Source organism: Leguminivora glycinivorella, chromosome 2, assembly GCF_023078275.1.
Source record: "Leguminivora glycinivorella isolate SPB_JAAS2020 chromosome 2, LegGlyc_1.1, whole genome shotgun sequence".
Classification (NCBI taxonomy): domain Eukaryota; kingdom Metazoa; phylum Arthropoda; class Insecta; order Lepidoptera; family Tortricidae; genus Leguminivora; species Leguminivora glycinivorella.
The window spans coordinates 20,691,922-20,716,772 of NC_062972.1; the positions used below are offsets into that span (position 1 = coordinate 20,691,922).

At 37.1% G+C, this 24,851-nt stretch overlaps 1 protein-coding gene across 1 annotated transcript; it reads right to left on the reverse strand.

Annotated features, from left to right (window-relative positions):
* Positions 1-486: 486 nt before the first annotated feature.
* Positions 487-18,424, reverse strand: LOC125237665 (trypsin beta-like). Its single transcript, XM_048144802.1, has 5 exons — positions 18,222-18,424; positions 17,761-17,896; positions 15,613-15,859; positions 10,628-10,804; positions 487-656 (listed from the first exon to the last, which is right to left on the reverse strand). Exons 1-5 carry the CDS (start codon positions 18,289-18,291, stop codon positions 504-506), a joined length of 783 nt encoding a protein of 260 aa, XP_048000759.1. The 5' UTR covers positions 18,292-18,424; the 3' UTR covers positions 487-503.
* Between the last annotated feature and the right edge of the window lie 6,427 nt (positions 18,425-24,851).

The following is a 24,851-nucleotide window of genomic DNA, read 5'->3' on the forward strand; positions in this document are numbered from 1 at the left end:
TGCACCCGCGACAGGGAAGATTGCGTAGAGAACTCAAAGTCGCGGCGAAACTTGACAGTGTTGCCCAATGTATTCAAAGTCTAAATAAGTATGGGACCCTTATTCTTATTACTTAATAATAGCTAACATTTAATAACAAGCATCGCAGGTACAGCCACAAATGATGCAAGTACAAATGGTAGGTACCTATTTACAATGAAGTAAAAATTGGGTAATCAATAGTCAGCATGACTTGCGTTTCTCTGTACCTACGGGCCATGAGTCATAAATTGCAGATACTTGAATAATTTGCTATAAATACATACTAATAGAAATTTATTGTGAAGAAATATTGAGTAATAAGTAATTACTTAAATGTTTCGTATCATCGTGCATCGTAGAGATTACTGTAATTAGGCGCAGAACGACGGTCATGGCCATGGCATTGGTGAAGTAAACGATGATAAGGATACACTTATAGGTAATTGAAAACAAAACAATGGTAAATATTAAACTAATAGTTTTTATTTAACTCCAGTAACGGATGTTATCCAGTCCACGAAAGGAGCGACATTGGTAAACAAGCCGAGTCTAGCCCTCTTGCAGTCTCGGTCTGTTATGTAGGACGCGATTCCTACCAGGATGTTGTTACGAACGAGAGGACTGCCGGAGTCACCCTGGGGATAGTACATTTTCAGTATTTTAAGTTGTTTAAAGAACCATTGAACAAATTTTCAAACTATAGATATATATATATTAGTCCTCCATGTCGTATCTGACAACGGCGACCTTTACAACTTTCTCTGATGAGCACGTAGGTATAATATGTCTCGCAAAACCGAACTTCGTTTTAAATATTCGGTCGATCGCACTGTGCGCAATAAAGCTGCCCTTGGTCGTTATATGCGTAGGACGGTTTAGGGCGAGACTTCCGTTGAAAGCTTTTGCTTTTGGTCCAGGTTCTCCAGTCGAGCTTCCTCAAAGGCACCTACACCTAACTATAGTCCGTCTACGAACAAATCTACAAACAAACTGACGTTTCGGGACAGGTTTTTAAAATCCTCCATTATATCTTAGATAGGCGTAAGTCACGTGAGAGACCCAAGTTCGTGAATTTGATTTTTTTCTCGGTAAAGACCAAAGTTCAGTTAAAGAGTTAAAGCGAGGATTGCCACAACAGAACGACCGACCGCTACTCTACCGCGTGATACTCTGCAGCCGGACCACCACGCTTTATTGTGCTCAGATTACCATGGTGGAATGTACCTCTGACGTACCCCTTGTACCTCGTCGGAAATTGCATGTACCTCAGTAGTTTGCCAGAAATATGCATTTAAAAGGGGTCCGGCTGGGGAGTACTACTCCCCAGCCGGACCACGGCTGTACCCGCTCATATCACTGACTTCAAGATATAATTTAACTATCACAAGAATGTACCTGTTACATACCCGTGAATAAGTTGTTTATTCCTTTTAAAAAGTGGCCTTATACATTATTTTTCACACATTAAAATTTTTGGTTATCGCGGTTAGTACGCGATTTCGTTAGCGCCTGAAATATGTGAATAGCAATGTTTTGCGTTTATATGAAATTGCGGAAAAATCTCATAAGGTATTACATCGACTTATATTCAATTGTATATTTAGTATACATAATATAAGTAATATTTATTATAGTATAATCTTTGTGTTATAACTTTCACATCATAAATATGTATATTATACCTAGGACATTATTAGTGTTATTACACGGATTGATAAAGTTCCACGGTAAAAGCACAGATTAATAATAAGTTGCTAACGTAAGTAAAAGTCAAGAGAACTCGTGAACAAATATATTTGTGCTTGCCACATAAACAAATGCCCGTACTGCGATTCGAGCCTGGAGCACTGGCTTAGAAGGCAGGGTCATTACCAACTATGTACCTGGAGGGCCCATTTCTCAAAACTGAAAGTTATAGTCCATGGGCCAGCTGGTCTAATTTTGCCAAACGGTATAATTTGGGGGTACTAAGTTTCCTTTTTACAGCAGTTAGGTAGGCCTATAAGGATGTTAAAAAACCATGATTGCCATCTCAAAATGGTAGCTAAACAAAATGGCCGCCAATCCAAGATGGCGGATATTGAGTTTTAAAAAATCGACCATAACTCCAGAAGTATTGGTCCGATTTCATTTTTATTTTTTTTAAACGAAAGCTTTTTTTCTGTACTTAAATACTTGTCATATTCATTGTTTCGCTAAATTCAACCATTAGTTAGTAATTAACGAAAAATATAAAAAAAATATCTTTTTTTCTAAAACTTTCTGTCAAAAATCATGTTTCTACAAAATACCTTGCATATTCTAATAAATATTTAAATGCAGAAAAATAGTGCCATTAATCACCTTTAATTTGATGTATAAAAGATACATATTTAATTTACAAAAACACATAGAGGCTTAAATTTAAAGCTGCCTTCGTTGAAATTCACCGTTGTGCATACAGTACTAAAAGCTTCAGGTTGGAGTGCATACAGTACTAAAAGATGTGTGCAGTTGGGGTGCATACAGTACTAAAAGATGTTGTAGAGTACAAATATGCTGTTTTTAGTTTATTTTAGCAATTGTACAATTAGAATAATAGTTTATGTTAATAGAACATGATAGTATCCATGAGTTTGTAGATATTCGATAGTACTAGGATAAAATTTGTTTAGATACCATATGTGCAACACACCTCAATGATGAAAATTAAGTATTTAAGTGTACTAGGTATATGACTAACATGTGTCGAGACTGTAGAACCATTAACCTTTTGACCGCCACGGACGGCCACGGTGGTCACCGGAAATTCTTGCCAAGGACGCCAACGATACGGACGCCAAATGAAATAAAATTGGGACTCCGTAATGCCTAATTACGCTCATATATTCGCGAATTCGCAATGCAATTCTGTTGCGATTGTGCCTGGGAGACGGAATACTCCGTCATCATCTTGCGTATAAGGGTTAGATCGTATTCCGGATTGAAAATCGTTCCGCATTCAAGGACTCTCAGATTTGAAAAAAAAACCTACGCACGAGCGGGTTAGTGAAGAGCACCTCCAGAATTCGGGCAAACTTTAGAAATGTTCTTTAGTACAGAATTAATAGATATTTCTTACCTATATTTTACCGATTACTAAACAACGAAGCCGTTAAATACCGGATGGACAAACTTTGAGACAAATATCACCGCTTAAAGTAGAGCCAAATATTATTAACATGTATTGTTCGTCATTACCGAACGAAAAACGTTAGAAGACGTTAATAACAGACGTTTTAATTACCTACTCACGTGAGTTGAATTTTCATAAAAGGTGTACCAAAATGTGAATGTTTCTATGCAACCTGCTATTGAATCAGAAGAAAAGTTAGCACCCGTATCGACGAATCTCAATTAGTAGAGAGTAACTCCGGGGTTATGCAATCTGGCCAACTTTTTAAACAGGTAGGCATTTATAAAAGCCTCAATAGGGATGATAGATGTATAAATGTATGCCTCAATTATCTTCGATATGCGGATAACATCGTCATCTTCAAAGAAGCACATGTTCCCCGTCAGGTGCTGGAGGAACTGTATGCCGTCGGTGAGTGTTGGGTTAAAGTAGTTAAACATATAGAGGTATGTACAAATTGAAAGTTACGGCAAGGACAGACTTATCCAAAGCTCCATATTTCAGCCTTTATAACAAGTAACAGAAGATACGTTATCCGGAACAACAAATAAAGGTTGGGTTAAGGAATGCCATAAACGACTAACGGAGGTAAGTCATAATAACAAAATCATCCTTCAATGGACCAAAGGACACAGTGGATGTCGAGGTGATGATGCGGCCTACGAGCTGGCCAGGCAGCTGGGGTCGACTGCCGATTCTCCCGATGTCCTTCAGCAAGGTATGCTCAATATGAAACTACACACAGCACACTGGCAAAACCAGATCAAATGCTGCAGTCAAACAAGCCAAGCCTAGCATCAATGGAAAACTCACAAAGACGCTCCTTCAACTAGGGAAAGTCCGCCTGAGAATGGTAACCAATGTCAGAACAGATCGTAGACTACTTAACAAACATATTTTCATAACAGATGCTATGAACATTCCCCTGTGACGAGGGTGCCTCTCACCTGGTGATGGAGTGAGCAGAGTGGCTCCATACAGGAAGAAACATCTCGGATCCCCGAGAGACCTCTCCAATGTTCTCCTACTCAACATTAAAGGTCTAATAGGATTTCTCGAGGAGATAAGCTGGCAGGATTAGCTAAATCCCCCACATCACGCAAAATAGGCACAAAACGTCGAGTTGTGGCGAACCATAACACAATACAGAGACTTGGGTCGGCCTCGCTGCCGGCGGAGATCACACGGAGGACTTGGATGCCTTTTGTACGCTAAAGGACGTATTAAGGGCAAGGATACCAGTCACTGGAGACCAACATGTTTGATCAGTGTGTAACTGGGTACTTCCCACCGTGACATAAGCTTGCGAGACGTGGACACTAACAATGTACTAAATGAAGAGGCTAAAAGTTGCATAGAGGTATAGAGCACAACACGTTCGGTGTCTTTCTACGATGGAAGCGAAACGAGATGATGCTGATGCGGCGACGGGTCAGAATTATAGAGATCGTATTGCTACTCTAAAATGGGCTTGGGCCGGGCCAGGGCACGTAAGTCGTGATTGAAGGTGGAATGCCTGCTATAAAAGTTCGAAAAATTAGGAGAAAATTAATCTGTTACCTGTGATTGTCTTGAAGGCTTGATATTGGTGATATTGGCTCTACAATCTATATTAACGGTAATAAGTAATATATTTCTGTGCGTAAATTAAGGTTTATTCGGTAGGTACCTATATCACGTTGTTTAGTAGTCGGATACTCCATAGATTTGCCTTATTAATGCATTATAGTGAATTTCTCAAGACTATTTTTCTTTTGGGGTGTGTTCTTCACCTTTTGTATGCAAGGATTATTTTAACTAAATATAAGTTTTCTCGAACACGGATCAGGGTTAGGCTTAACCTTTTAAACGCCAAATAGTGAAAAAGAATACGTCGTGCCCCGGATACCAGACAGACGTGGATCGCGATTATTTGAGCAAAATTAGGTGTTAAGAAAGTCCGCATGGGTCCCCAATGTAATTGGCAAAACTGATGGCCATGGTTGGCGTCCTTAGGAAGCATTTCCAGCGACGGCCATATCCGCCCATGGTGGTCAAAAGGTTAATGTGATGAGATAGGACCTCAACTATGTCTAGTTTATTTATTTTGTATTATCTCGGTTGGTTGGCGCTGTATCACTAAAGAAATTTTATACAAATAATCAAATATCTAAAACTGTACTTTACCTATGACATATTTTATTATATTCTTAAAGCTAATGGATTTCGGATACTAACATGTTCAGTTCTTTTCTTAATTGTAAGTACAATTGCAGAAATATACTAAAAACAGCATATTAGTAATCTACAACTTCGACCTGAAGCTTTTAGTACTGTATGCACAACGGTGAATTTCAACGAAGACAGAATTAAAATTAAGCCTCTAATGTGTTTTTGTAAATTAAGTCTGTATCTTTTATACATCAAATTAAAGGTAATTAATAGCACTATTTTTCTGCATTTAAATATTTATTAGAATATGCAAGGTATTTTGTAGAAACATGATTTTTGACAAAAAGTGTTAGAAAAAAAGATATTTTTTTTATATTTTTCGTTAATTACTAACTAATGGTTGAATTTATCGAAATAATGAATATAACAAATATTTGAGTACACAAAAAGAGCTTTCGTTTAAGAAAAATAAAAATGAAATCGGACCAATACTTCTGGAGTTGTGGTCGATTTTTTAAAACTCAATATCCGCCATCTTGGATTGGCGGCCATTTTGTTTAGCTACCATTTTGAGATGGCAATCATGGTTTTTTAACATCCTTATAGGCCTACCTAACTGCTGTAAAAAGGAAACTTAGTACCCCCAAATTATACCGACTTCTTCACTGGCCCATGGACTATTACAAGTTACAAGCGAACTTGTCATACAGACATTGACTACTTGTAAAATTGTAACTTGTAGCTTCGAGAAATGGGCCCCTGACTGACCCGTCATCAAATGTACAATGACGCCTTTCAATACAAAACACTTTTAACATGTCGATACCTTTGGGTTCAATTGGCGTAAAGGACAAAATGCAGGTTTTCAGGAGAAGCAAAAAACAACTTTTTTTTTAGAAAAATGTTTATATCTTTTTTGTTTTTTGACCTATATTTGTGACGTATATAAAAAAATATGTAGATTTTTAGTATCCTTCACCTAGTGTAGCAACCGTAGTGATAAACTAAACGGTTTAGAAGTTAGATGGTTGTAAAGGACACGTCAAAATGCTATGGACGTCCTTTACACCCACGATTTTTTCGAGCAATTAGAGTTGATAGGGTCGTAAATGACGGTCTTAGATGATTTTTATACAAATTCGGGGCGTAAATGTAACCGGAATGGTAGAAATGGCAACTGTTTTTAGCTTAGTTTACAATTGAGAAACTTGAAAAATGTATCAAAACGTAGTTAATATGGCATAGAATAGCCACATTAGTGTTACAGTGTATATTTATCTAAATATTTAGCAGAGACAAAGAACAAGACTATTTTATATCCAGTTTTGCAATAAAGAAACAACATTTGCTTAAAAACTATCTAATATTTTGGAAAGTTATTATTTTAGTACTCGCCGCTCGGCTGTCTCAATAAGTTACGCATTCAGTATTTAATTCTAGCAGGGAAACGCTTTCGTAGTTTAAGTAAATATAAAAACACTAATGGTAATCACGTAAACTTTAATCAGCAACTGTGAATAGTAGACTATATTAATACGACAGTAATTTTAAGTCTAAAGTAGAAAGAAGTTTTAAGAATAACTAAGAGTTAAGTACTTATTTATAAACGCAAGTTAGGACGCGTATACAAACTGTAGTCAAGACTACCTACTATGTTGATTCATATTATTGATAATTTTAAAACAGAAGATTGTTATTTAGTCTTAAACCTGTTAAATAAGAATAATCTTAATTATGAGTTCAATCCTAGAAATATTATAGTCAATGCTTTAAGTACCTGGGTACATAGCCAAGTCACCAAACGCTAACGCTCATTCGCTAGCGAAACGCACCTGTTATTGTCGCACTAAATGTTAGTATAGTCTACTGTTAAAGTTTACTGCCGGCGTAGCTGAATGGCAATCGTCGACGCCAGACGCCGACAAAAATGCAGTCTGGTGCAATACGCAAGAGCGATAAAGATATATAGCTACGAAATAGATATTTTCGTGAGCGTTTGTGCATTTGGGTACGTACCCTGATTACCATAATGTTTTTTTAATTACCTACATCTCGCCTCAGTATAATAATACTACGAAAGCGTTTCCCTGCTAGAATTAAAGACTGAATGCGTAACCTACTGACTATTCAGACAGCGGCGAATACTAAAAAAATAACTTTGAATTTGTTGCCAAAGTATTAGATAGTTTTTAAGCAAATACTGTTTTTTTATTACAAAACTGGATATAAAATATTAGTCTTGTTCTTTTTCGTTGCTAAGATAAATAATACACTGCATTAAATTGATGTAGAGCTATTCTATGCCATATTAAGTACGTTTTGATACATTTTTCCAGTTTTTAATTGTAAACTTAGAACTACATTTGTACCATTTCGGTTACAATTACGCCCCGACTTTGTATAAAAATCATCTAAGACCGTCATTTACGACCCTATCAAATCATGGGTGTAAAGGACGTTATAACGTTTTGACGTGTCCTTTACAACCATCTATCTTCTAAATCGTTTAGTTTATCACTACGGTTGCTACACTAGGTTAAAGATACTCGTAATCTGCATATTTTCTTATACACGTCACAAATATAGGTCAAAAAAACAAAAAAGTGGGTATATCTTTCTCTTGGAAACCTGCATTATATGTCCTTTACGACAATTGAACCCAAAGATATCGATTACAGTTGCGGATAAAATATTTTTAGTGCTGGCCGTAAAGGACGAAGAACAGAAAAACTTGTCCTTTACGCCCAACTTTATCACACTACTATAGAAAGTGATCCTTAGAAAGTAAGGGCTTAAAGGGCAACAATATATATCAAGGTGACTTACGACTATATTTTTATTTGTAGATTTCCTTTACGACACAAATAATAATTTAAAATTAATGACTTGATATTTACGCCCCTTCAGAAAAGCTATTTTTGCAAGTCCATAGTAGAAAATCTTGGTCGTAAAGGCAACTTTTTAAGAGATATCGAAATTTTAACTACACAGATCGATAGCGCTTGAAATTCTGAACAAAACTGTATATATAACTCATTTTCGCCAAAATGTCCTTTACGCCAATTGAACCCAGAGGTATCGATGTGTACTTGTGTAGGTACATTCTTAACTAATCGTAGTAGCGTAGGTAAGTATCAAAGTTTCAATTGAAATAAAAATGCAATGTTTATTGTGTACAAATATAATTTCGCAATTATCAATAACGATTAACTATCATGTCAAACCCGCCTTGACATGTGACAGGTTTGGTTTTCATATTACTTAATTCATACAGAAACAGATATACATATTATACGGAGGTCGCGGGTTCGAAACCCGGCTCGTACCAATGAGTTTTTCGTAACTTATGTGCGAAATGAATATGAATTATGAATGTCATTTGATATTTGCTAGTCGCTTTTCAGTGAAGGAAAACATCGTGAGGAAACCTGACAAATCCCAATAAGGCCTAGTTACCTTCTCGTTAGAAGGTCAAAATGACTGTGGCTTTCCTAAAACTAGTGCCTACGCCAAATCTTAGGATTAGGATTGTCAAAGTGAACCCCAGGCTCCGATGAGCCGTCAGGAATACTGTAATAACGCAAGTAGAAGTATGAATAAGTAATTAACTCGGCAATAATTAACTCTTAATTAACTTCGTGTACAGTCTTTCGACCGTACCGCATAATATTCCAGAATTGAAAGGCGTCATTATATTTGATGACGCGTCTGGTCTAGTTGGTAATTCCTTCTAAGCCGATGCTCCAGGCTCGAGTCACAGTACGGGCATTTGTTTATGTGACAGACACAGATAGTTCTCTTGACTTTTACCGTGGAACTTTATCAATCCGTGTAATAACACTAATAATGTCCTAGGTATAATATACAATATAATATATATAATATACATCGTCTTAACGCTTTCCACATGCGCTGCATCCGGAACATTTTGGGCATACACTGGAAGGACAGAGTAATGAACGAGAGGGTGCTTGTGATTGCTCAGCTGCCCAGCCTCTTTGCGCTGCTAAAGCAGAGACGCTTACGCTGGCTGGGGCATGTGCATCGCATGCAACCCTCTCGTTTGCCGCGGCGTGTCTTACTTGGTGCCATAGCTGATGCCAAGAGAAGCGTTGGTCGGCCAATGCTACGACATAAAGATTGCGCCAAGCGAGACATGCACGCCTTCAACATCCCGGTCCACAAATGGGAAGAGCTTGCCGAAGATAGAGACAGGTGGCGCAAATTGGTGTTTGATGGACGTACAATCCACGACAATGCTTGGTTTGCGTCACTCGCAAGTAAGCGAGCCAAGCGTTGTCAGCGCGATACCTCTTCGCCACGGGTAGGCACTACACCTGCCAGAGTTGTGGTCGTGTTTGCCGCTCCCGTATTGGCTTACACAGCCACGAAAAACGTTGTTGCCCTACCTGACACTGCTTGAATAGTCTTTCAGAGACTTGAATGCCGATGATGATAATATACATATTTATGTTATAACACAAAGATTATACTATAATAAATATTACATATATTATGTATACTACATATACAATTGAATTTAAGTCGATGTAATACCTTATGAGATTTTTCCGCAATTTCATATAAACGCAAAACATTGCTATTCACATATTTCAGGCGCTAACGAAATCGCGTACTAACCGCGATAACCAAAAATTTTAATGTATGAAAAATAATGTATAAGGCCACATTTTAAAAGGAATAAACAACTTATTCACGGGTATGTAACAGGTACATTCTTCTGACAGTTAAATTATATCTTGAAGTCAGTGATATGAGCGGGTACAGCCGTGGTCCGGCTGGGGAGTAGTACTCCCCAGCCGGACCCCTTTTAAATGCATATTTCTGGCAAACTACTGAGGTACATGCAATTTCCGACGAGGTACAAGGGGTATGTCAGAGGTACATTCCACCATGGTAATCTGAGCACAATAAAGCGTGGTGGTCCGGCTGCAGAGTATCACGCTACTCTACCTACTCCTATAGCTGAGCGTTAACAAAATAGTGAATCTGCACAGTAGATGCAGGCTTTTTTTGCGTGAATTGATATCGAATATATCGATTCGGGGACCGATTTTTGAATTTTTGAATTCGCCGTTCGAAAGTCTGTGGAAAACGACGTAATGCTACGACTTTCGAACGGCAAATTCATGCGTTCGAGATTCAAAAATCGGTCTCTCGGTGCGAGAATCTGACTCAAGCATGACTTAAGAGATAAAATTCATGACACCCTGTTTCAAAACTTTTCCGAATCCTAGATTATCTACTCTTAAACTACCTATTCGAAACGATTGTACTCACAAAGCACATCCCAGGCTTATTTTCCGTCCTTGTAGAGCAAATAGTGACATTAGAAATGCAATCTAAATATGGTTCTAAATAGCGACGCAACAGCCTATTAGTTCCGTGAGATAAACACTCTTCTTGTTTCACAGTACGCACGTTCATTCTCATTAGGTATTGAGACATTTGCTTTTTCTGAAATAACACGGGTTAGATGGTCTGTTTAGGAGCGCTATGACAAAAAAAGGCGATATATTGTAAAATGCACAATATTTATCGACAAAATTGTACACTTTACTCATACTAAAAGACAGTGAAAGTACTTGTTTCAGTTAGAACATCTTATTAACTGTCGGTTAAATAAAAAACATATGAAAAAAAAAGCTTTTTCAATTAATAATGATTGTTTTTCTGATGCTCGTTTAGGAAAAACCGCGTGAAGCACAGAATTCGGAGCTCTTATTATGTACAATTTGATAAGATCACTCTCATAAATGAGGTAAATTTAAGTTCCAAATATCTTGTATTTAAGGCCCATTAAACAATATTTATCATTTAATCCTTTGAAATTGAGAAATTGAAAGTAAAACGAACTCAATTTTGTCTTGAAAATACATCGAAACAAGTGATCATTTCTCCGAAAATCTACATGTTATCGAAGTTATTTTAGTATATAAATAATCTGCACAATGTGCTTAAACTGCTGTTATCCATTTGTCGTTATAATATTTTATCATGATTTTTTGCCAATTTTTTGAAAACTAGCCTTCCTGTCGCTATTTTACCGGCGACGGACGCCTGCGATTTCAGTGCCGCGCCGGAGCTCGAGGAGGTAAGACATATGTCGCTTTGGTCTCCGAGTTTTCATCGCAAACGTCGAGAATATTTATTGTTGTGTGGGTCGGACGCCTTGTTTCTACACGGGCTATCCTCGCATTGTGTGTGTGTAAACAGCGACCAACGAATTTGATCCTAGATCCGTAAATATTTGCTTTTGTAATACTTTGTTATGTTTAAATGTTAAAGTATTACAACGTTGTGATGATAAAAATGTGAAAATTACAATACGGTCAAGATGATAAGACACATCAAGATGGTACTCGGGATCTGATGATGGAGCCAGAAGGTGGTCACCAGTACCAGTGAACCATGTAAGTAAACGACTTCGTGTTTAGGCTCGTTGGGTTCGTCTCAACAAGACCTTTGACAAGAGGTGGTACTCAGGGTCTGATGATGGAGCCAGATGGTGGTCACCAGTACCAACCAACCAATCGTAATCGATTCCGGATTACACGATTACTTGATTTTACTTTGTAATCTGACACTACTGGGTGTCAGATTACTTGTAATGTAATCAAGTGAAACGGTAAATTACCATTACATGTAAAGGAATCACTAATCATCTATACAATCATTACTATTACCAATAATTCGGAATCATAGTCGATTCAAAATAACTGAAATTATTGACTTGATTACTTTCAGATTACGAATATGTAGTACCTCAGATTGCTGACTGTCACTTTGACACAAAAGTCGTCATGGGTGTCGTAAAATAGGTTTTAGGAGGTGCTGATTCCAAAATTAATGACTAATGTTCAATCTGACATTGCTGACTGTCACTCTGACACAAAAGTCGTCATGGGTGTCGTAAAATAGGTTTTAGGGGTGCTGATTCCAAAATGAATGACCAATTTGGAATCTGACATTGCTGACTGTCACTTTGACACATAAGTCGTCATGGGTGTCGTAAAATAGGTTTTAGGGGTGCTGATTCCAAAATTAATGACCAATGTGGAATCTGACATTGCTGACTGTCACTCTGACACAAAAGTCGTCATGGGTGTCGTAAAATAGGTTTTAGGGGTGCTGATTCCAAAATTAATGACCAATTTGGAATCTGACATTGCTGACTGTCACTTTGACACAAAAGTCGTCATGGGTGTCGTAAAATAGGTTTTAGGGGTGCTGATTCCAAAATTAATGACCAATGTGGAATCTGACATTGCTGACTGTCACTCTGACACAAAAGTCGTCATGGGTGTCGTAAAATAGGTTTTAGGGGTGCTGATTCCAAAATTAATGACCAATTTGGAATCTGACATTGCTGACTGTCACTTTGACACAAAAGTCGTCATGGGTGTCGTAAAATAGGTTTTAGGGGGTGCTGATTCCAAAATTAATGACCAATGTGGAATCTGACATTGCTGACTGTCACTTTGACACAAAAGTCATGGGTGTCGTAAAATAGGTTTTAGGGGGTGCTGATTCCAAAATTAATGACCAATGTTCAATCTGACATTGCTGACTGTCACTCTGACACAAAAGTCGTCATGGGTGTCGTAAAATAGGTTTTAGGGGGTGCTGATTCCAAAATTAATGACTAATGTTCAATCTGACATTGCTGACTGTCACTCTGACACAAAAGTAGTCATGGGTGTCGTAAAATAGGTTTTAGGGGGTGCTGATTCCAAAATTAATGACCAATGTTCAATCTGACATTGCTGACTGTCACTTTGACACAAAAGTCGTCATGGGTGTCGTAAAATAGGTTTTAGGGGTGCTGATTCCAAAATTAGTGACCAATTTGGAATCTGACATTGCTGACTGTCACTTTGACACAAAAGTCGTCATGGGTGTCGTCAAATAGGTATCCGGAGGTGTTTGAAAACTAATGACCAATTTGGAATCTGACACTGTTGACTGTCACTTTGACACAAAAGCGATCATGGGTGTCTTCAAATAGGTTTTCATGGGTACTGATCTCAATATTAATGATCAATTTGGAATCTGACATTGCTGACTGTCACTTTGACATAAAAGTCGTTATGGGTGTCGTCAAATAGTTTTCCTTTCCAGGGGTACTGTGCAATGTCAGGTTCCAAATCGGTCATTACTTTTTAAATCATTTCATTAATTTTGGAATCAGTGCACCCTAAAAACTATTTGACTACACCCATGATTCCTTTTGTGTCAAAATTACAATTAGCACTGTGAGATTCCAAAATAGTCGTTAATTTTGGAATCAGCACCCCCGGAAACCTTTTTGAAGACACCCATGACGACTTTTGTGTCAAAGTGACAGTCAGCAATGTCAAGATTCCAAATCGGTCATTAATTTTCAAATCAGCACCTCCGGAAACCTATTTGACGACACCCATGACGACTTTTGTGTCAAAGTGACAGTCAGCAATGTTAGATTCCACATTAGTCATTATTTTTGGAATCAGCACCCCCTAAAACCTATTTTACGACACCCATGATGACTTTTGTGTCAAAGTGGCAGTCAGCAATGTTAGATTCCACATTGGTCATTAATTTTGGAATCAGCACCCCTAAAACCAATTTTACGACACCCATGACGACTTTTGTGTCAAAGTGACAGTCAGCAATGTCAGATTCCACATTGTTCATTAATTTTGGAATCAGCACCCCCGCAAACCTATTTGACGACACCCATGACGACTTTTGTGTCAAAGTGACAGTCAGCAATGTCAGATTCCACATTGGTCATTAATTTTGGAATCAGCACCCCTAAAACCTATTTTACGACACCCATGACGACTTTTGTGTCAAAGTGACAGTCAGCAATGTCAGATTCCACATTGTTCATTAATTTTGGAATCAGCACCCCCGCAAACCTATTTGACGACACCCATGACGACTTTTGTGTCAAAGTGACAGTCAGCAATGTCAGATTCCACATTGGCCATTAATTTTGGAATCAGCACCTCCTAAAACCTATTTTACGACACCCATGACGACTTTTGTGTCAAAGTGATAGTCAGCAATGTCAGATTCCAAATCGGTCATTAATTTTTAAATCAGCACACCCGAAAACCTATACTCGTGGTATATGCACTTGAAATGTGAAAGTGAAAATGCTAGAATGACATGTAAACCACGAAGTTGTATACTCATACTCGTATTGTTCATTGGTATTGGTGACCACCATCTGGCTCCATCATCAGACCCTGAGCACCACCTTGAAGTAATTAGAATTGTATTTGTCTTATTTTATCATCATATTAATATAATTATACTTTACTCTAATACTTATCATATAACAAAAGCAAATATTTGGGCTGGGATCTACTTTTATAATTATTACTTTAATTTTTTAAATAAATTTTAACATAATTGATATTATTTCGCGCTATATTCTCGTATTTTCGTACAAAATAATGTTTATTAGAAACCAAAAGTTTATATCGAGATAGTAGATTGTGGTTGTTATCAAAATTCCATAGAAAGGATCAAGATTGTTTTGTCCATTATTGTAGTGCGAGCGAGTGGTAAGACGTGCTAGAAAGGGTCGGCATATTGGGCTCGCGCGGCGGGTAAAATACCTAATTTCGCCCGACGCCGAAATGTTATAACGCTCTTAACAAATACCGCGAGTTAAAGTTAATTTTCACCACACTACTTAGCTCGGAAACACGTGTTTTGTCGGGTAAAGTAATTTGACCTTGAATAAAGTCAAATTAACTGCTTTAAAATTGATAAATGGAGGTGAATCTAGTAATAAAGATAATTTACCACCTGAGCAACTACTGGAAGCGGTGATAAACGCATTTTTTGCGTTGTAGTTTCCTCGCTATAGTGAGGGGAAAAATGCTGTGTTACACTCGGGTGCAAATGTATTTTACTTCTCGTGTTAAAAAACTCGCAAGTTTAGGATTCTATTCTCGAACCACTCGCTTTGCTCGTGGTTCAACTATAGAATCCTTTCACTTGCTCGTTTTTAACCGCCGCCTCAAATATCTCAAATGAAGGTGGTTCTCAATTCGTCTGTATTTTTTTATTTTTTTTAATGTTTGATGTTCTGGCGTCAGCTTGGTGCAATGGTGTGAAGGAGCACCTGGTTTTGTACCATTGTGGACGCTTCAACGGCCAACGGGTACGGGTTCGGCAGTGTTTGCTTCGAGCTCGACTTGGCGGGGGCACTGTCGTGCCCCTAGATGAGCTACGTAGGCCTACCAGATATAATATAAATACCTTACCTCGTTTGTCCCCTTTCCAGCAAATGCATGGATTGCATTCCTTTCATAGTCTTGTTTTGGCAGTTTTATTGCTTTAACAGTGTTGCTGAACTTCAACGGTTGAGACAGCCTTAGTATCGCTATATCATTGAGAAGAATTGAAAAAACAATTTCTTGGTAATGAGGATATATGACCGCTTTGTCGTATGTGTAACGTTGGCTGCTCTTAATACTGTCGCCTCCTACCCATACCGGGCCTGTGTTACTACTGAAAAAATATAATCCGCTTTGTGAGGAAATATCGTACTTAGGTAAGAGGGTGCGCCCGGGCCATTTTTTTCAAAGTTGTCCACCCCGTTTTTGGCTTGTCCCATACTTTTGATATAATATTTAGCGTATTTAAAGAGTCTAAACTAATGAAGACTATTTTTTATTCGAACCCAAATTTAGTTGACAGTAATTTACAATATTCATTTAAATTTTTATTATAATTATGTATTTGTAAAAAATTATAATGTGCTAAAAAATGGGCAATTTTTTGCTGTCCCACGTCAAATATCGTTTTTGTTATGGATTTTATTCTATAACTAATTGTACTAAATATTGATGACGGCATAATTTGAAAAGATTGAGTTATACGCTATTATGTTACAAAATATTTCATGTTAATAAATAAACGTACTATTTAAAATTAAGTATAATTTGCCGAGACGGAATCTGGTAATTGTGGAATTTTCCATTCCGAAACCGCAGAATGACTGTTAAAATTAAAAGAAAGTTCCTAACATTTGGTAGTATTTTATTCAGCTTGGCAAAATTAATTTAAAACTACTCAATACCGTCATCTTGCATTTGCCAGTTGCCGCCAAACACGCATCAAAGTAGCTCGTACTCAGGGGTAACATTTTCTCATTCCACCTCCCGAAACCAAATTTGCGGGTAAATACGTAATATGCAACCTTTTAACATCGATTCCTAAAACAAAGTACTAATATTGAAACCAAATAAGCCAATTAAAAACAAGATTTGTGATTATTTAATAAATAATTAAGTAAAATATCGCCGGAGGTAGCGTTCCGTTACTTCCGATCCGATACTAGATCGTTGGTTTCGTATAGGCGGAAAGAAAAACGTATCGGAATGGAAGTATAAAGCGGTATTCACGTGGTTTTAATGTGATGTTTTAGTTTCATTTGATTGCGGGAAATAAAAGAAAAACGTATGGGATTAAAATTAACTCATCTAAAATATGGTAATCAATCACGGATTACACACTCCGGTTGTTTTAGTCATTACTCGCGATATGCTTTGGAGGTCTTAGGTACCCACGTTCAAGTGTAGACGAGACCTTAGCTTTCATCCGTTACCCATACAGTCAGATCCGTTACTGTCCCATGTTTCAAATAGTTTTATTTGCAAAAATTAAATACAATTTGTTATTAAACTACGTTTCCGTTATTTTATATTGAAATAGTAACGTTTAAACTATTGATTACAAGTGATGGCATCCTATAAACTTGTGAAACAGTATAGTAATCTTAAAAATTCTCCTCTATTTTGTACTGAAAGTAACGGAACGGATATATATATGGGTTTAAAAAAATAGTAGTCCGCATTTATGTGAAAATGAAAGTGTAATTTCTTCATTTGTTATTTTAGAATGAATAATAAAAATATTGTAAAATTCCCAAACCTTTTATATTTACATTATCTGCGATTAAATTTGGTTGCGGAACGGAACACTCGCTTCCCCTCAACTCAACAAAAACATATTTTTTTCATTAATTACTTAAAAGTCAAGTGAACCTTCTATATTTTATATAAATTTATTTATTAATGAATCTATAAAAATAGCTTTTAATAAATTTCTATCGGTTTCATTTTCATATCAACTTTTTTCGGGGTGGACAACTTTGAATAAAATGGCCCGCCCACGGGCGACTTTTCGAAGCGACTTTTTTGTCGCAACCATGGGCACGAAGCGACGCAACTTTTCATACAAATACGTAAGTCGTCGAGCAACTTTGTCGCCCGTGGGCGCGCACCCTAAGTATGTAGTTTGAGTAGTAATGGAAGCGCAGTACCCAGAGAGTATAGAGCACAAGCGGACATTGTTTGATGATGTTCTCAGTTCGTAGTTTTTGGAGTACCAACTGCTCCTTAACTTACATAACGCAGTGGGCCGCTGTGACCAACCACCTGTCCGAGATTATGGCAGCCCCACAATTTGATAGCGCAGCGAAGAATGGATAGTCACTTATATTGGCCCTTTCCCCGTACAAAATACGAGACGACAGTTCATCACCTGCAAGAATGAATCGATAAAATCTAGCATGGTAGCTAAAGTTGCTTAGTTGCCCTTCTATGGTCTTACGATCTAGGCAGGTTCCTATTTGTCTCAGGAGTGCCTATTTGTCTTAAGTCTGGTTGAAAGAAGTTTGCTCCCTTGTCCATCCCAAAGGGTTAGCGCGCACTCATTGAATACTTAATAAGTACATTGTACAACACGCAGTAAGTAGGTAATATTATAGAAGCATTAATTTAAGTACCTAGGTGTATGGTTGAAAGAATAGTTACAAAATGAGAATTACTTAATTATGTAGGTACTAAAGAAATGTGATAAATCTTACCAGAATTGGTGACTTGATAAGCATAAAGTGTTTTGATCACGTTAAACCAAATAATTGGGAGTAGCAACATTTTGGTGCAGTTGCGTAGCAGAATACTTATATATACATATATTCAACATACAACGTATTTAAATAATAATTAAAGCATGTAACCCGTTCAGAAAGCACGACATTTGCTTCTGGCCTATTTTAAACAATATAAAAAAATCCTACCGACCTATTTGCTATATGGATTAGATTTTTAGAGGACTGGCTCTACCGTTACAATGGTAAAATTAAAAAAAAACTAACTTTATTTTCAGACCTTGAGCGTCAAATTTGTGAAAATCTCATCGTAGGCGACGGAACGACCAACCTACGTGCTGCGCGCGTGCTGGCAGCCTGGCCGGTATGGAATTTGGAATGCGCTCGGCTGCTAGCGCGCGTCTTTTGTTTTTGTGTATAGATTTTTTCAGAATTCTGTCATTTGTCAATGAGCGTCAAATGGTTTATTTTGCACATTTTTTTTGTAAATGAAACATGTATAATAATAGCTTTTCATTGCAAATAACCTGTGCTTTCCGTGTATGTATGTATACAAACTCTGGTATATAATCTGAACAGCTAAAGTTTTCACTGATTTACCCATTGAGGTATATGTAGTACGTAGTACATATACCTCAATGGATTTACCGTAACTTATTGCGCTAATGCTTTTAACCTAGCTCCCACGTACGTAACAGTGAACATCTTGTGAACACCTCCTGGCCGCATCTGAAGTGACTGCCGCTGGACCTCTCATACCAGGGAAGTGATATGTACTTAATTTCAAAATGTCGAATGCTTGATTTCCTGTTTTTGTTTCAGTTTGGTGGTTGGTGGTTGACTGTTTTTAACCGCCGCCCTTTTCTCGAGGAAGGGGGTTCTCAATTCGTCTGTATTTTTTTTTATTTTTTTTATGTTTATTATTCGATATCTCCGTCGTTACTGGATCGATTTTGATATTTTTTAGGGTTCCGTAGCCAAAATGGCAAAAACGGAACCCTTATAGTTTCGTCATGTCCGTCTGTCCGTCTGTCCGTCTGTCCGTCTGTCCGTCTGTCACAGCCGATTTACTCGGAAACTATAAGTACTACAGTGATGAAATTTGATGGGAATATGTGTTGTATGAACCGCTACAAAATTATGACACTAAATAGTAAAAAAAAGAATTGGGGGTGGGGCCCCCCATACATGTAACTGAGGGATGAAAATTTTTTTTTTCGATGTACATACCCGTGTGGGGTATCAATGGAAAGGTCTTTTAAAATGATATAAAGTTTTCTAAAAAACATTTTTCTTAAAGTGAACGGTTTTTGAGATATCAGCTCTCAAAGTCGTAAAAAGTATGTCCCCCCCCTCTATTTTTATAACTACGGGGTATAAAATTCTAAAAAAATAGAGGTGATGCATGCTAATTAACTCTTTCAACGATTTTTGGTTTGATCAAAGTATCTCTTATAGTTTTTGAGATAGGTTGATTTAACTGTAATTTTGGTTAAGTTATTGGTTTATTATATTTGCTGCTACGGAACCCTTTGTGCGCGAGCCCGACTCGCACTTGGCCGGTTTTTTTTTTATTGAATGTATATACATACAATTTGGTCCCATTTTTATCAGAACCCAGTTCTGATGATGGGATCCTGGAGAAATCGAGGGAACTCTTCAAATCTTAAAGGCAGACTTATACTTAGTGACTTTGGTATTTTTATAAGAACAGCATGCGTTTACATTCAGAACAGTGACATTTGGTGCAGTGGGTACTCGGAACGGAACTCCTCAGCGACGCATAGCTCATGTTAGGAGATTTGTTTTCTTCGTTATGTTTGTTAAGCATATTGAGATTTGAAATCAAATTTTCGATATCGAATTCATGAGGAATTGAGGAAACACCTCTAAACTTAACGGTATACGTAGGTATATCCATTTATATTTCCATGAAATAATCAGAGATTTGATACATTAAAAGTTCGCAATATTCGCGCATTTAATTCACAAAACATTCGCAAGTACCTTTCACCAGAACCCCAAAAGCGGCGGTTTTTTTTCTTAAAAATTATGCATTTAAATTTTACGAATAGATAAAAACAAGTGGTCAATAAATACTCTCACTAGGTTCTTAAAATATATCTATTCATTATATTCGTCACTATTCTTCCTAATATCGTTCATTTCAAAAATAGCACTTCACCGTTTTCAACAGTTTTTCGAGTAATGAAATCGAGCGTTCGAAACTCATTTTAGGTGCCCGATTGATATTCCGAAATAAAATACGCCGATTTTCGTTACGCCGACAACGATTCGCCGACGTCTGTTTTGGCCGAATAACGATTGGAAGATTCTCATTTCGCATAATATTCGTTCGTAAACGGAGTCGGTAGGCAGAAATTTGATACGCCGATTTACTTTTCGACGAATAATCATTTAGTAATTGTAAAAATTGGCCGACACAAAATTGGTCGAAACACAATAGGTCGAGTGATCATTTGTTTTTTTTTTGTGAGTTGACTGGAGCCTGGAATTTGCGTACAAAGTGTTCTGCGGATTCAAAAATCTAGTTGTTAGATCGTTTATAAGAGTATTTCACATTTATTTCATTTACTTATTTATATTACTCATCATGTTCTGATTCCAAGGGTTAATTTTAGTAAATATATGTATTGTAGTTTTCAACTCATCAAATTTTTTCAAGAACATAATGTCGCCAGTAGGTATATGTAAATTATTCCCGCAAAGAAAAGAATTTCACTTTATACATAACCCCCCCCCCCCTTTCTTCCCGTGGGTGTCGTAGAAGTCGACTGTGGGGTGGCCACTGTGGGGTATGGATTAAATTGTGGTTTGCCACTGCAATGTCACAATCTGGACTTCTTTCAACTACTTTTTGCCAAGAGTGGCACTGAAACTTAGTAGTTAATGTGCTCTAGCTACCCCTTTATGGGCTACAGGCGTGATTATAAATGTATGTATGTACGTAAGAAAAAAAGTGTCTATTAAGCGCGTAATTTTTTTACAACAGCGATAATTTATTCGTCCGAAAATATTTTAACAATGTATAAAATGTGAAACGTTATTCGACTAAACATGGCCTAAACGAACATATTACTTTGCTAAATGAAAAATGTCCAATAATAGTTCGGATAATTTGCACAGAAGCGAACTGAACTGTATGCGAACCAAGATTCTACGTAACGTTATTCGACCAAAAGTGACAACGATAGTTTGATTATTCGGCTAAATGGCATTCGGCGAATCGTTGTCGGCGAATCAATAATCGGCTAAAAAATTGTCGGAGAATCATTAGGTAGCCCTCATTTTAAATGAACCCACAGTGTAACCTTGCCGATGACGGTGATGAATCAGCAACGCGATGATGGTACAAAATAAATCTAAAAAACATTGTGACTGTTATCACAAACAAACATTAAACTAAATTTATTTTTAACAAGCAGAAACGTCTGCTAACGATTCTAAACATTTTTATATTAAAGGAAAAAATGGAAAAATTTACGCTTCCGGCGGGACTTGAACCCGCATCATTTGCAATCCGTGCAAGGCTCTTAACCAATTGAGCTACGGAAGCCACGCCGCCGCCGTCGCCGTCGCCGGAAGCGTAAATTTTTCCATTTTTCCTTTAATATAAAAACATTAAACTACTTATCTTTGATTAAAGAATTTTATTTTAATCAAAGCTACTTATACGTAATATAGAGTTAGATAATTTGTAGTACAGACGATCATTGGCCGCGTCGAGTAAGGGTGGGTTTGTCAGTAACGGGGTCGATCTTGTCCAGAAGGAACTACTAAAAGCACACTATTGACGCGACAATATCTTGCCGCGAATTAGATCACACGTCTTTTTCTATGTTTCGGCGACATAATCTCGTGCTAGCCCTGCAGGTACGGAATTATTAATTGCGGAAAGGGTGCTAAATTGGTTGAAGATAGTTACAAGTGTTACAATTTATTTATTATACGTACTTATATTATCGAACGACGTATGGTATGCAAAAAATGGGTACCTACTTTATTTATTGCCTATTTACGTGTTGTTTTTTAAATAGATAGCCTATATACACACGCAAACATCTAAGTTATACCTACGTTATACAACCAAATTGTGCGTTTTCACATTATCCGATCCGATATCGGATGTAGGACCGATATCGTATATGTATCACCTAAGTATATGTATAGGGATCAATGGCGATGGCGTCATCTTTGACATTTGGCTTTTACATTTTGTCTACATTCGATATCGGATCGGATAATGTGAAAACGGTCTTATTTGGAACTAGTCATAGTAATTTAAAAACAAAACATAACAAAAAGATAATAAAAATAGTAAATTAAAATCAAGACATTATATAATTACGTAGGTAATACAAGTAAGTAACTCATCTATTTTTTGAGAAAAAAAATGACAAATTTAAACAAAATCAACATATACAACATTTTAATAATTATTTATATTACCGGCACAATACCAACATACAATACCAACTTATGATTACAACTAAGTACTTAATACATTTCAAGCCGATGCATTTTTCGCTTTGATGTCTTGGAGAACTTTCTTAAACACCGAGGATGCCTTCCTCGACGATTTTAAAACCGGGCATACTGGTTTTTGCCTTCTCGTATCACCTAGCAAAGAATAAAATAGTTATTTGTTTTACAAGGGGGCAAAGTAGTTGTTTAACCGCACGTGCCAATATTGATACCCGAGCAAGCGAAAGATTCCAATATTGAACCTCGAGCGTAGCGAGTGGTTCAAAAAGAGGAATCTTGAGCGTTGCGGGGGTATCAAAGGCACGAAGGTTAAACAAACTTTGCCACCGAGTGAAACACAAAATTTTTCACCACACCAACACGAACAAAATACTGACTATAAAACATCAAAATAAATGAAATCCATCAATTTATTCAATATTTATGATTCAAAATCATCATTTAAAGGTAAAATCTAGCAGCTAGATTAAGACATCCGAGTTAAAATTTGTATGAAATTACTTGGCCCCCTTGTGGATAAAATGCAATTTTGCTATATGTTTTCGAATAGCAAAGAAAGCCTTTACCAGTTGGTGTGGTGAAATAGTTATTTGTTATACAAGGGGGCAAAGTTGTATTTTAACGCCGAGTGTGGAATTAAAAAACGAGCAAGTGAAAGGATTCTATAGTTGAACCACGAGCGAAGCGAGTGGTTCAAGAATAGAATCCTGAACTTGCGAGTTTTTTAACACACGAGAAGTAATAGTTATTTTTTATACAAGGGGGCAAAGTTGTATTTTAACGCCGAGTGTGGAATTCAACTTTGAAGCGGTTAATTTGACTTTATTCAAGGTCAAATTACTTTCCCACTGTTGGATAAAATGCGTTTTTACCCGCTGGTATTAAAGGACAAAACACGTGTGACATAGTGAGGACTATAGCGAGGAAACTACAACGCATAAAAATAAGCGCGTTACAAAACACGGAGAAACTAAAAAGCCAAAAATAATAAACCTTTGAATTCAGATTTCTTATCGTATTGCAACAATCTAAACATCCAAATTATAAACAAATCAATTATTTTTGAAGTCGGTACCAGACCTGTTTGCCCCTCCCAACCATACGCAGGCTGGCCCCGCTTTCAAAAATAATTGATTTGTTTATAATTTGGATGTTTAGATTATTGCAATACGATAAGAAATCTGAATTCAAAGGTTTATTATTTTTGGCTTTTTAGTTTCTCCGTGTTTTGTAACGCGCTTATTTTTGAAGGCGGTTTTATTTTTTGTTAAAAAGTTTATTTATTTGTTGATTTTTAGTGGTTCCTAGTGATATTATATGTATCAGTCTGAATATTATGTACAGTAGTGAAAGAATTATCCTTTAACCCCTAACCATTGAGGAGTTGACCTTCCATCATCAGCTCAGCCACATAAAATTACTACCGTCAGGCGTAAATACTGGTGTACCTTTGAAAAATACACTAAAAACCTTACATGTGCCTATAACATCCCATCATCAGACCCTGACTTGGTCCCAATGGGACCACCTCGGGGTTATACCCGTTCGATCAAAAAAAAAATTTTGAAAATCGATCCACGATTCTCGGAGATATCGAGTAACATACATACAAAAAAAAATAAAAAACATTCAGTCGAATTGAGAACCTCCTCCTTTTTTGAAGTCGGTTAAAAATGCGTTTATCACTGCTTCCAGGCAGGCAATTACGGTCGCGCGATAAATGATAAAACATGTGGCCGTCCCTATCGCACTTACTAATAGTGCGATAGGGACGGCCTGATATTTTATCATCTATCGCGCGACCATGCTACCCGTGCAGTAGTTCCACAGGTGGTAAATCATCTTTATTACTAGATTCACCTACTTTTATCAATTTTGAAGCAGTTAATTTGACTTTATTCAAGGTCAAATTACTTTACCCACTAGTGGATAAAATGCGTTTTTACCCGCTGGTATTAAAGGACAAAACGCGTGTTTCCGAGCTAGTGAGGGGAAAAAAAAGAAATATTTTTTAATTTTTTTTAAAGTAAGCATTATCACTCAAGCGACACCTCCAGATTTTTCACCAAAGTTACGCCGTGTCTTGCGTGGGCGACGGTC

Bases quoted from the DNA above. Each gene is read 5' to 3' on its own strand.
- LOC125237665 (XM_048144802.1), bottom strand. From the start codon at position 18,291: ATGTTGCTACTCCCAATTATTTGGTTTAACGTGATCAAAACACTTTAT. The intron at 17,897-18,221 runs GTAAGATTTATC...TCATTCTTGCAG, and splicing joins TTATCAAGTCACCAATTCTG to GTGATGAACTGTCGTCTCGT. The intron at 10,805-15,612 runs GTAAGGTATTTA...GTGTTATTTCAG, and splicing joins CTGGAAAGGGGACAAACGAG to AAAAAGCAAATGTCTCAATA.